The sequence below is a fragment of the Eptatretus burgeri genome, chromosome 5 (assembly GCF_056783735.1).
Source record: "Eptatretus burgeri isolate ZD-2024b chromosome 5, Ebu_testis_v1, whole genome shotgun sequence".
Taxonomy (NCBI): Eukaryota; Metazoa; Chordata; class Myxini; order Myxiniformes; family Myxinidae; genus Eptatretus; species Eptatretus burgeri.
In genome coordinates, this window is record NC_140965.1 from 78,402,607 (window position 1) to 78,415,463 (window position 12,857).

Sequence of the window (12,857 nt, forward strand, 5' to 3'; positions counted from 1 at the left end):
AGAATCCCTCCGTCGCCCATCGTTAACAATTTGGTAGTCAGGAGCGGGATATTTGGACCAGTGGTGCATTTCGCACCCCAAACATTGGTTACGAGAAGCGAGGGGAAAAAAAAATGGTCCAAATTTGATTTGATTTTATGTTTGAGTGGATGGGGTGAAAAACTTGGAAATTATAAAGAAAATGGAGTCGCAAGATGGCGGCGCGGCTCCACCTTGGTGCGACACAAAGTGGGAGTGGGCTATTAAGAGCGCAACGAACGGCACAACATGAGGTGGAGGCTCCCAGCCACCGGTTCAAACCACGTGGTCTTGGCATGCGCCATGGCAGGCATGGCAGGACGAATACGTGAACATTGGCAAGCTTCAGACACAATTGGGGGATGCCTTGGAAGAGGTGAGGAGTTATGAGAATTATATAAAGGAGGTAGAAATGGAAGTGGACGAGGCACAACGGCACACAGACGAGATTCAGAAAAAGGATGTGTACGGTGGGTCACAACAAGTGGCCGATGTACGGGAACGAATTCGGTGGCTGAGAGATGACTTAGCCAAGAGTGTCGACGAACTATGTGGATAAAAGAATAAAGTAGTGTTGTTTACTCGTCAGTTGGGATATGAGAAGAGCGAATGAACAAAAGAATAGGGGAAGAGCAGATTAGTATCTCCCAGGATAGGAAGAGCTTGGAGGAAGAATGGAAAAAAAGCTCGAAAAGGAAAAATGTGAACACGATTTGGAATTGAAACAACTGAAGGAAGAGGTAAGATCAGGCAAACAGATGAGAAAGCCGAGAACAGAAGATAAAAAGAGGAGAGAAATCGCTGGAACAAAGGAAGGAAGAATTGTTGGAAAAGTCAAGACAGTTCAAAGAACTACAGGGAGAAATGAGGGAAGTAGAGTGGAGTACCCATGGGTTGGAACAAGAGAAAAGTGAACTGAACGAAAGATTAGAGGAAGAGCAAATTAGTAATTCCCGGGATTGAGAGAACTTGGAAGAAGAATGGAAAACAAAGCTGGAAAAGGAAAAACGGAAACACGATGTGGAGTCGGAACTACTGAAGGAAGAGGTAGGATCAGGCAATCAGACAAGGGAGCGGCTGGAACAGGAGATAGAAAGAAAAGAGGAATATCTGGAACGACTAAGGGAATACTGTAAGAAATCGGAGGAAATGAGGAGGGAAGACTGCAAAAGAGGTGTGGAGATGAGCAAGAAATTAGGGGAAAAAGCTTCTGAGTTACAGAAACACCAAAGCAAAGAGAGGGAATTACAAAACGAACTGAGGATGTTAGGAGAGGAAAGAAAGAGAACGGAGAATGAAACGTTAAGGAACCACACTGTGCAGATCGAACAGCTAGAAGCCAAAGCAAGACTAAAGAATGAGATGTAAGAAAGAGTAGTGAAAGAACAACAAATGAAACAGGAAAGAGAGATCAACCAATTGAAAGAAACAACGAAATTGGAGAAGGAAGAACATGAGAGACAGTGGGAGAGGAAACAAAAAGAAGGACAAGAACAACTCAAGGAGAAAGCAAGGTTGGAGTACGTGGAGATGTTGGAAGAACAACGAATGAAGCAGGAAAAGGAGATCAATAAATTGAAGGAAACAATGAGATTGGAGAATGAGGAACATGAGAGACAGTGGAATAGACAACAAAAAGAACATGGATTTGAAATTGAACAACTAAAGGAGAAAGCAAGGTTGTAGTAGGAGGAGATCGTGAAAGAACAATGAATGAAACAGGAAAGGGAAATCAGCCAATTGAAGGAAGCGACGAGATTGGAGAATGAAGAACAAGAGAGACAGTGGGGTAAGAAACAAAAAGAACAAGGAATGAAACAGGAAAAGGAAATCAACCAATTGGAGAAGGAAGAACAAGAGAGACAGTGGGAGAGGAAACAAAAAGAACATGGATTTGAAATTGAACAACTAAAGGAGAAAGCAAGGTTGGAGTACGAGGAGATGGTGAAAGAACAATGAATGAAACAGCAAAGGGAAATCAGCCAATTGAAGGAAGCGACGAGATTGGAGAATGAAGAACAAGAGAGACAGTGGGGTAAGAAACAAAAAGAACAAGGAATGAAACAGGAAAAGGAAATCAACCAATTGGAGAAGGAAGAACAAGAGAGACAGTGGGAGAGGAAACAAAAAGAACATGGATTTGAAATTGAACAACTAAAGGAGAAAGCAAGGTTGGAGTACGAGGAGATGGTGAAAGAACAATGAATGAAACAGCAAAGGGAAATCAACCAATTGAGGGAAACGATGAGATTGGAGAGGGAGGAACAAGAGAGACAGTGGGAGAGGAAACAAAAATAACAAGGAATGAAACAGGAAAAGGAAATCAACCAATTGAAGGAAACGTTGAGATTGGAGAATGAAGAACATGAGAGACTGTGGGATAGAAAACAAAAAGAAAACGAATTTGAAATTGACCAACTAAAGGAGAGAGCAAGGTTGGGGTCCATGGAGATGGAAAAACTCCGGAAAGATAACGAACAACTAAAAAGGCTCAGAGAGGAAGAACGACTCAAATGGAAAGGAAAATGGAGCCAGGAAGTAGAACAGCACAATAATATGGGATGTGTGGCATCACCACAGGGAGTAATGTTGGTGGTGCGGAACTTGATTGACATCACTCGTCGGATGACACCACAATTAGAGCAAACCCTGGTGTGGAGACATTGAGGGAGCATACAGGGTTGTTGACGAATGAAACACATTTTGAGCAGGTCCAGCATGTGGAGCTGACAGCCCCAGAGGTGTGTGGCGAATCAATGATGAGCAACCTGCTGGAGAGAAGCGACCGGACAGAGGTGACTCTGGAACAAAGCAGGTACGTGGGTACATGCATACATGGTGCGGACGATGAGCTTAAGGTAGAAATTGAATTTTATGTTAACGAAGAGACTGTCCGATGGGGTGCACGTATGCGTGACCCCTGAAGGTGTGTGTGGGGTGCCTGTGAACGAATGCTGTGAGCCCACAGTCCAGACTACAGCACCGGTATGTGCTGCCAAGGCCGAAATGCGTGTGGGTACTCACCTGGCGGTCGAGAATGTAGCCCTGGAGTGCGAGGCAGTTGGTCAGTACGCAGGCAAGGTTGAAGGTGTGGAGGGTCAACACATAACCTTGGAATGTGTGCAGCCTGCTGTGTGTGGGAATCCTGAGCATGGAATGAGTGGTAACATAGGAAATAGGTTTTAGGTGCAAGGGGAAATGGAAATGCCACCAGGACAGAACTTGAGCCAGGGGACAGAAACCATGGTGGACAGCTCCGCATGGGTTCTTGCATAGTTGGAGGTGCTGCATCCAGGAGCAGGCTTTAGAAATTGGATTTTAATTTCTCTATCAGCCTCACAGGATCTTTGGGTAGAGCGCAGATGAGTGGCAGGCGGCACTGGCGTGTGTCACTTGGTCTTCAGACCTTTCTGAGTACACGAGTGGTTTGGCTAGCTGAATGGAGAAAAGGGGGAGGCCATTCCACCAATTGGGGCTTACCTGACTTCCGTGAACCCTGGAGAAGAGGGGGAGGCCATTCCACCGATTGGGGCTTACCTGACTTCCATGAACTCTGGAGAGGAGGGGGAGGCCATTCCACCGATTGGGGTTTTCCTGATTTCCGTGAACCCTGGAGAAGAGGGGGAGGCCATTCCACTAATTGGGGTTTACCTGATTTCTGCGAACCCTGGAGAAAAGGAGGGGGTGGACCACAACCCCAATTGAGACGTGACCCCTTTGAGCCGTGGCAGAAAGGCAGCGGGGTCATGTAATGGGAAATGGGGGAGTTGGTCCCTCACTCCCCTTCCAATGAGCCAAAGAAGCAGGCCATATGGGGATGCAAGAAAATTTGATTGAAAATTATACTGAAAGTGATTGCAAATTGAGAGATGACAGAAGGAATAAGAGTGGCACGAGTGGATTTGGATGATTATGGAAAAAAATAGCGGTGGAGACATTACAGGCAGAGCGTTAAACACACCTGAAGCAAGTGGATGACAAAGAGTGGCTTGTTTGAGGAAGGATTGAAATGCCTGGTTGGAACCATGCAGACATTCATGAGGCTGGTGAAGAGATTTTAATGTTTCGTATAAATTGTGGGAATTAAACGATTAGGGCAGTATGGAGGAGGCCAGCGGACGATGGGCGTAGTGACAAATTAATCGGGGTTTGATTAAAAAGTGTACTGGTTAAATTTGATGACCAAGTGGGATCCGAGGGACTGGTGTGTTGTTGTTTTCACATAAACGTGAAAGGTTTGGATGGTGTTGTGGAATGGGTGTGTAGCACTGTGGAATGAATAACTAAAGAGTTTGGGTGAATGGCATGATTGTGCAAATGAGGAGAGGGAGTGCGAACAACGTACCCTGTTGGTAGGAGTCTCTTAACCAAGTTAGTGTAAGTTAGGGGGACTTAGAGGATTTGACATGGATTCTGGCTGCTGTTCCATTGTGCAGGCGGACTGTGAGGGGTAGGTGCGGGCCAAGGTATGGGGATACTGGCTGGTAGTGTGACGTGGTATTGGAAGTTGGTGAGTCGGGAAATAGAGCAGCAGGGCTTTGGGGGTTCCTGGCAGGTGAAGGCTGTCAGAGGTGCCAGGAGAGCTCCGTAGGGTTCAGTACCAGGAGAGCACGGTAGGTTCAGTGCCAGGAGAGCACGGTAGGTTCAGTGCTATGAGAGCACAGTATAGGTGCTAGGATAGCATAGTATGGGTGCTATGAGAGCACAGTGTGGGTGCTAGGAGGGCACAGTATGGGGGCTCGAGAGAGCCACCCCTTAGTTGGGAGCGCCAGAAGCATGCTCAGGTGAACCCCGAGGTCGCTGAGTGTCCTCTACCCCCGATTGGAAGCAGGCAAAGAAGCCTTGTAGTAGTCATACTCCCCAGCCAGCGAGTTATGCCTGGCACCACCAAATGGAAAAAGACAAATAAGGGCCTTGCCCAGGTTTAATAGAATGGAACAGTGTGCCAGGTCGAGAAAAATGGGTCATTAGGATCATTCCAGCCATAGTAGGGTTTGTTGCATTGTCTAGAGCGAAAAGTAAATGGCTCGGTTCGATGGACTCTCCTCAGCACCATTCATGTGTGACACCTGGTATGAGTAGTGTTGAAGGGAAAATTTGTTAACCAGGGCCAGGCTCGGTCACCCTCTCCAAGTGCCAGAGAGGCCACCAGTATGTCATGAGCACACATCCACAAAGATAACAGCTGAGTAAGAAACACACCATCCTGTCTGTAAAAGAAAAAAAAAAGAGAAAGGAAGAAAAAAGAAAGAGAACTTAACCAAAACAAGTCAGGCAAGGATGGTTAAGAGTACACTGCATCTCACCTGGTCTGAGGTCATCACACCCATTTGCGTCCTCAAGAACACCTCCAAACTGCATTTGCTTACCTTCGATATCACGGTGCCACCATTGCTGTGTCACCTGCTGTCCAATGCAGGGCTTGTTGCCTGCTGCCGCTTGTGAGTAGGCCATATGGGCCGAAGCATTTTTGTGGGCCATTAAGGCCAAAGTGCTTTTGTGGGCCGTTGTGGCCGAAGATTCATGCCATTTTGTGGGCTCAGTGGGCCGAATAACTCTTTGTGAGATTAGGCCACTGGGCCGACTGAACTCACCTGGCGAGAGGCCAATAAGGCCACAAAGTGAGGAAACCCTCAGGGGTGAATGGACAATACTGCCGGGAGGGGGCATGAAGGAGCGAACACGTGAAAGAACTTTGAATTTTTGAATGTTCTGCTCCGATGCCAATATTGGTGTTAAAAGTAAAATTGAATGCCCTCCCATTCACATCCATAATTAGAATGTTAAGTAGTGTGCATAGAGTGTGAATTTGTTTGTTAGATTGGTGACACGACACACTAGGATAGGGACATGCCAATCTTACTGACACTTTGGTTTTTGGAGTTAAGTGCTTCCCATGTTGTGGGTTAGAGTAAATGTGAGATCTGTGCTGTGCGTTAGACAGGGCCATTGCCGTGGGCTGCCCCAGATGGAGGCTCGGGAGAGCCTCGGGAGAAAGGTGGGGGTAGTGTTACGGAAATGGCCCTTATTAGGCTACTAAAGACAGGATTAGCTCAGATACCCCATTAAATGCATGTTTAGCTAGGTTGTTCAGTAAAATGGATGTTACATGTGTGTTGGGAGGTATAAGAGGCATGTTTATTGTTCATACAGTGGTGGTGTGCTGAGGGCTTCTTCTTCCTCCCCTCTCTGGACGATAGCCCTGCCCAGTCGGCTGAGGAGGAGTGGCCTGGAGAGGGAGGTGGAGTTGAGGGGAGGAGTTTGTCGGCTTCGAAAAGGGGGAGGAGCCAGTGGCTCGGAAGGGAGCGAACAAAGACCTCGTAAAGTGGTTCAGTTTGGGGAAACTGTCGGTTTTGAGGCGTGCTCGGGTTTGGAGGCGAGAGGGAAAGGAAAAAGTGGTAAGAAACTGAGAGGACGGAGGTGACTCTGCCGTGAGAAAAACGGCAGTTGGCTTTGAGAGGAAAGCGAAGAAAAGCGAGTGTTGAATCTGCCGGGAGAGAAGCTGAACCTGAGCGTGCCGATTTCTGCCATTTTGGCAGTGGGAGAGGCGGCCTGCACGTCGAGTCTGCCTTTCTGGCAGTGGGAGAGGTGGCCTGCACGTCGAGTTGGCGATCGACAGGGTCAACCTGCGTCTGGCCGCGGAGCCTCCGTCCTTACTCACCTCACGGCTTGACAAGTTTGTCAATCCGCCTGCGTATCCGGCACCTCGATTGGGCCTTGTCTGGTGAACAGGCCAGGCCTGGATTTGTATGCTGGTTCTTGTGAGAAATCAGCTGAAACCCATCGTCGATCTGACGGTCTTGTGCCGTCGACATTGAGCAGGGCCAGAACGCGCTGAGGAGGGCGTGTGCACACGGTGCCTTGAGAAGAAAGAGTACGGCGCCGCCATCTTGCCTCGCGGCGTGTTCGAGCTTGGGGCTCGAATCCGTGGACATCCGCTTGTTACGAGCAATATTCGTGCTTTTGACACTTTCCTCTCATCCATGAAACATCACCAAGTACTCTGTCTTGCATGCATGCTGTCTGTCTGTCTTGTCTGCACGTTGTTTAAAGCATATCTCGGTAGGGACCTCCTAGAAACCTGTAATCCATAGTTCCCTAGTTAAGTACGGGTTAAACAATGTTAATAAAAACATTGTCGTGAATGTTTTGCTTGTGTTGTGTTCCCCGATGTTCACCAATAAATCTGGTTGGTTCGTTTGAAGTTGCCGCTATGGATTAGTTTGTGTCGCGTCGAGGAACGATCCATTCAATTGGCATATAAAACCAAAATGGTTACAGACTGGCAGAAAACGCTCGGCATCTGACAAAACCAGTCTGTAACCGGGGTTCTATTTTCCCAATTGGTAAGGTTCAGGATTACGTTGGTATCGCGATTGAAGACGCGTGACCCGAGGCCTGTGCTGAGCCAGCTGGCGTGAAAAACCCCGGAGATGGTGGTGGTGAGAGTGGCGCCAAGAGTCGGGTGAGAATCCCGCCACCCCGGATCCGCAACAATATATATATGTACCACTCTGATATAGTATATCTGGTATGGATATGTGAAGGCAGGGTAAAGTGCATTCAAACAGAGTATTGAGAAAGTGAAGAAGACAGAAAAGAGGAGGCTCTCAGTTTGCCATAGAGTGCGGGTGAATGGCCTTAGTGATGAGTATTCCGCTCCACTGTACCAGCCAGCCTGCACCACTGAAGCTCTTCCCTCCGTTATTTTTGTCTGCCCTACTTAAGATTTCTTTACCATCAGTAAACCCTTCCTATCCCTCTGCATCTTCTGTTAACATGTGTTAGTTGTTGTGTTGGTTGTGGTTAACTTGAGATATGTATTTAAGGTCTTCTTGTCTTGTGTATTGTTTTTTTTTAATATTGCCATGCCATGTTGTAAAAGTGTCACCATTATCTAATGAAAGTGCTTGCACCAGTTACAAGTGAGGAATCTCCTTTTCCTTCAATCATGTTTCTTCCAATGTACGTGTGTGTGTGTGTGTGTGTGTGTGTGTGTGTGTGTGTGTATATATATATATATATATATATATATATATATATATATATATATATATATATATATATATATATATATATATATATATATATATATATATATATATATATATATATATATATATATATATATATATATATATATATATATATATATATATATATATATATATATATATATATATATATATATATATATATATATATATATATATATATATATATATATATCCAGTATATACAAAAATTTAATATATTCCCTGACACTCAATGCAGTACCTTCTTACCACGAGTATCGCCATCAATGATACTGTACTCTACACGCCCATTTCTTCCAGAGTCCAAGTCATAGGCAACAAAGGTGTTGATGCGTGGGCCAGGCTGTCCCTCAGCCACCTCGAAGGGACCCTCGTGCAGAAAGGGGAATGCTGGAGCAATGTCATTCACGTCCTCAACGGAAACCACAACCTGGGCGTGGAAATTCATGCAATGAAGAAAGTGTGCAAACCTCGATGTATGGCTTACATAAAGATCAAGCCAAAGCAGTTGGAGAGAAATTCAATTTCTGACAAAACATTTTTGTCTCATTTTACACAAACAACAACTTCTTGTAAAGGTACATTTCCAAAAATCGATTTCCATTGAATTCAACCAACCCTAATTCGATTCACTACAAAGCAAGGCACAATGTAATTTAAACTGGCAGTGTAACATTTACGGTTTCATTACAAAATATAACAAACACATGCTTTATCTAAACTGTCATGACTTTGAAAGCGAGCTTCATTCTGTGTTTTATTATTTGATCAATTTGATTGATATTTAATCTTACATATTGTTGGGCAGGAGGCTAATTTTGAAACTGGATATGGCTGGTCCAATCCAAATGAAGTTGTCAAAGTGCAATTTTCTGACAAAAGGAACAACCAATGACTTTCGATTAAGAACGAGATCAGTGAAGGATGACAATGATCTGTCTTTATATTTTCAAATAAAATGAAGGTCTCTGTTTTTATGCATGTCTCAAGCCAATTTACCATGGAAATACCATTTCTGAATATTTATTGACAGAGAAAATACCATTTCTGGAACTCATATCTGATGGTATGCCTGGTGTTCGCTTAATGGTTGGGGTGGTGAGTTTGGGATCCTAGGAACCTGAGTTCACATCCCACTCGGCTGCTGAATTAGTACTAGGTGGGATTGACTCTGCCTGTCATCCTTCTGAGGTAGGCAAAATGAGTGCCAGCTTGGTGGTATCCTGTGTCAGAGTGGCGACCTGTCCAGGATTGTACAAAATAGCCAAGGGGACTGCTTAGGCAGCACCAACGCTCTGCACAGAGTATGGTTCAAATGGATGGATATCTGATGGTTGTGACAACAAATTTGCTCTTAACAAAAGCTCGTAAATGATGAGAGAAATAAGCTTCTGTTCATTGTTGTCATAAACATGACAAAACAAAATTTGCCATTGGCAAATTAAAGTTCAGAAATAAACAGGGAAATTCTACATGACTTTAGGTATATTCAAGACAAAAATTTCTGCCATCATGGCCTGACCCCACCAGGGACAACATTTGACAAAACTGTTTCATTGTAACAAACCACCAGAGCAATAACTCAAACAGCTTTTGCATCATAAAAGGCAATTTTTAAAAAATGCGGAAGGGTATTTTGCCAGAACTTTAAGAGATGTAAACATTTTTGGAACAGGACTTCTGGTTACCCTAGCGGTGGCTGTGAGGCGTAGTGCAGTGTTGACCGCTTGGTCTGTTGCTGCGATGGTGAGGATATATTGCCCTCCACTCTGTTCATAATCAAGCTCTTTGACCGTAGTCACCACGCCCTGGTAGGTCGGCAACAGGGCATCTTTCTCCATTGTCCAAAATATTTTTTCTTATTTCAATACAGAAAGCAACAAGATAAAACGACAGGTAAGGGTATTTTTAGTGCGGCAAAAAATCTCTACAAATGTGAAATGTTCCAAAATATTGCCATTTTCAGCCCTCAGAATTCAGATTGTTGTTCATTCCTTCTTTCACAGTATAGGACCATCTGAATGAGTTACACAATAGGACAAGCGTGTTATAATACAATAAGCAAGACCGTGACATACAGCTCTGAGAAAGCAATCAGATTATTAGGCCATCGAACTATATGTGGATATTGGATGAGGAGGACTTAATAAGTGACCAGGGGAAAAACAGGTGTGTGTGTGTGTGTGTGTGTGTGTGAGTGAGTGAGTGAGTGAGTGAGTGAGTGAGTGAGTGAGTGAGCGAGTGAGCGAGCGAGTGAGCGAGAGAGAGAGAGAGAGAGAGAGAGAGAGAGAGAGAGAGAGAGAGAGAGAGAGAGAGAGAGAGAGAGAGAGAGAGAAAAAGTGCACCTGAAGTTTTGTGTTTGCACCTTCAAAAATGAAATAATTTCCACCACCTACCGTACTCTCATGCATGTGAAAAGAGTTTCCAAGATTGCCTGCAATTATGTCATAAAGCACACGGCCATTGTCTCCTTCATCTTGATCCGAAGCGGATACGGTGAGGAGATGAATGCCAAGCGTATCGGGGCCTTCTGTTATGTTCATCTCGTAGGTGGCCATGGAAAACTGAGGCCTGTTGTCATTTACATCCAATATCCAGATCATTACAAACGTGGTGGCCTGTGGAAGCAAAAAACAATGGAATGGCGATTGATCAATTTTAAAGGTTGGGCATTTGGGAATTACAGTTCCATCACCCCTCAGCATTCAAAACTGGCTTTGCGTTTGTCACTTCAATGTTAAGTTCAATGATTGGTCAAGTTTCCCAGAGAGACACCCACCGCAAGTGAGGGGTTTCCATCATCCTCCACTGTGACTGTAAGGTTATATAGTGGAGAATGTTCTCGATCTGGGGGGACTGGTCGTGTAGTCAGCTCGCCTGTGAGACGATCAACACGGAAAGCCTGCTCTTCATCACCACCTGTCAGGTAGTATGACAGGGCTCCATTGCTGCCAATGTCATGGTCCACTGCTTGTACTTGTACCACGGATGTTCCACCACCCACATTCTGAAACAATGCAGGAAGAAACAATTGTCAATGGGTATGCCATCCATCAGATGGATGTTAAACTGAGTGTCTCATTTGCTGCCAATAGATGGTTGACGTTAAATATCCCACAGTGTCTTTCACAAAGACTAAGGGAGTTATTGGCGGCATCCAGACGAAATTACAAAATCCTGCCAGTTTTAGTCGAAAGTCAGGCCAGCCCAGCAAATTGGTGAAAGACTTGAGCCAAAAACATTCCCCGGCCAACTCCACAAAAAAGTGAGAACAATTGACAAAGTTAAAGAGGAAGAAGAGGAGAATAGTTACATTATCTAGGTGGTGTAGCGGGCATATCCGCATTGAGTTTGGAAGGTCGGTGGTTTGAACCCTGGCCGAATCATACCAAAGACAAAAAAAATGCTGGTGCTGCTTCTTTGCTTCTTGCTCAGTATTTAAAAAGATAGAGCATGAGTAAACCACCCTATGTTGGCAACCATAGTGCATGCTTTGATGGGCTTCATGGGCCTCGTCCTGCATTGAAGTTCCTTATTAAGTAACCCAGATTAATTTTAAAATCAAATTATTTCCATTGTATTTAAAATTGAACTTTATTGATGAACACACCCACTCCCAATGGGAGCATAGGGTTATGCATCGAATAAAAGTCACAATTGTGGTGTAGTGTTAAACAACAGTATCGACTGTTTAAAAAAGTTGTCATGTGTTTGTGGTTTGTAATATTTTTTACTTCCTGTCGATGTGCCCAACAAAATGCCACGATAAGCTATTTATACATGTTAACAGTGTTTGTCCAAAGAGAAAAAACCCCTTGGGGAGGGTGGATAGTATTTGTATTCATATTGTAATATTATGCTATTATCATTAGTGCTGTTATTAAGGCCCGGTCACACCTTGACGTTTTAGCCAACGTATGCCGATTTTTGAATTTTTTTTCTAAAACGCTGGCACACGTTGAATACGTTATGGGTAAGTTTTGATAACATTGAGAGCACGCTGAAAAACACTGCCAGACGTCGTTGTACGCTGGCTTTAAACGTTGTACTTTTTGGTTGTTCTCAAATTTTTTCATGCTTGAAATTTCACGACGTATGCCGGCGTATGACTCACACGTTCCGCTACACTGGCCACAAGTTGTATGCACGGTCTGCGATCGTTGACAGACGTCAACACATGCTACGTGTAAGTTAATCATAAGTTGAGACACGCCGAGGTAATGTTTAGCGTACCCCAAACTTATTTCTAACCTATGATTAACGTGTTGTTGGCACGTTACGCAATCGTTGCCACACATCAACAGACGTTACTTTTAAGTTACTCATAGGCTGAAAGACGTCGGTATAATGGATCGTCCTTGCGTCAGCGTCCACGGCCACGGCCAGGACACTTATTTGCAGCATTCTTCAAACTTTTCTTCGGCATGACGAGGATGTTCACACTTCGATGTCTAGCTTGGCTATGATTCCAATTGTCCATCGGCAGCGTCTATTTAAAATAGTCGAGTTTGAGCGTTTTAACAGGTTCAGAAGAAACGCTTCAAATTTCAAAACCCCAGCGTCAAAAAACAAAGGCGAGTGACAGCAATTTAAATCGTTCATTGTAAACAATGAAAATAGCTGAGTGGTACCGTTTAAAAGTCGTTGAGTGTAAAAAAAATCCAATTGTTGAGCACAAGCGTCTACTTTCAATAGTGGAGTTTGAGCGATTTAGCACGTTCAATAGAAACGATTAAAATTTCCGAGCGCCAGCGTAAAAAAACAAAGGCGAGTGACAGCAATTTAAATCGTTCATTGTAAACA

General features: G+C 44.4%; 1 protein-coding gene across 1 annotated transcript in view; it reads right to left on the minus strand.

Moving 5' to 3' along the window:
* The window catches only part of CDH23 (cadherin related 23), a 683,120-nt gene that overhangs the window by 193,085 nt on the left and 477,178 nt on the right, over nucleotides 1-12,857 (minus strand). Inside the window, exons 36-39 of the mRNA XM_085883587.1 lie at nucleotides 10,834-11,061; nucleotides 10,451-10,672; nucleotides 9,743-9,862; nucleotides 8,304-8,484 (exon numbers count right to left, since the gene is read on the minus strand). Coding sequence (XP_085739713.1) covers nucleotides 8,304-8,484; nucleotides 9,743-9,862; nucleotides 10,451-10,672; nucleotides 10,834-11,061 — 751 coding nt within the window. The remainder of the gene's footprint in view (nucleotides 1-8,303; nucleotides 8,485-9,742; nucleotides 9,863-10,450; nucleotides 10,673-10,833; nucleotides 11,062-12,857) is intronic.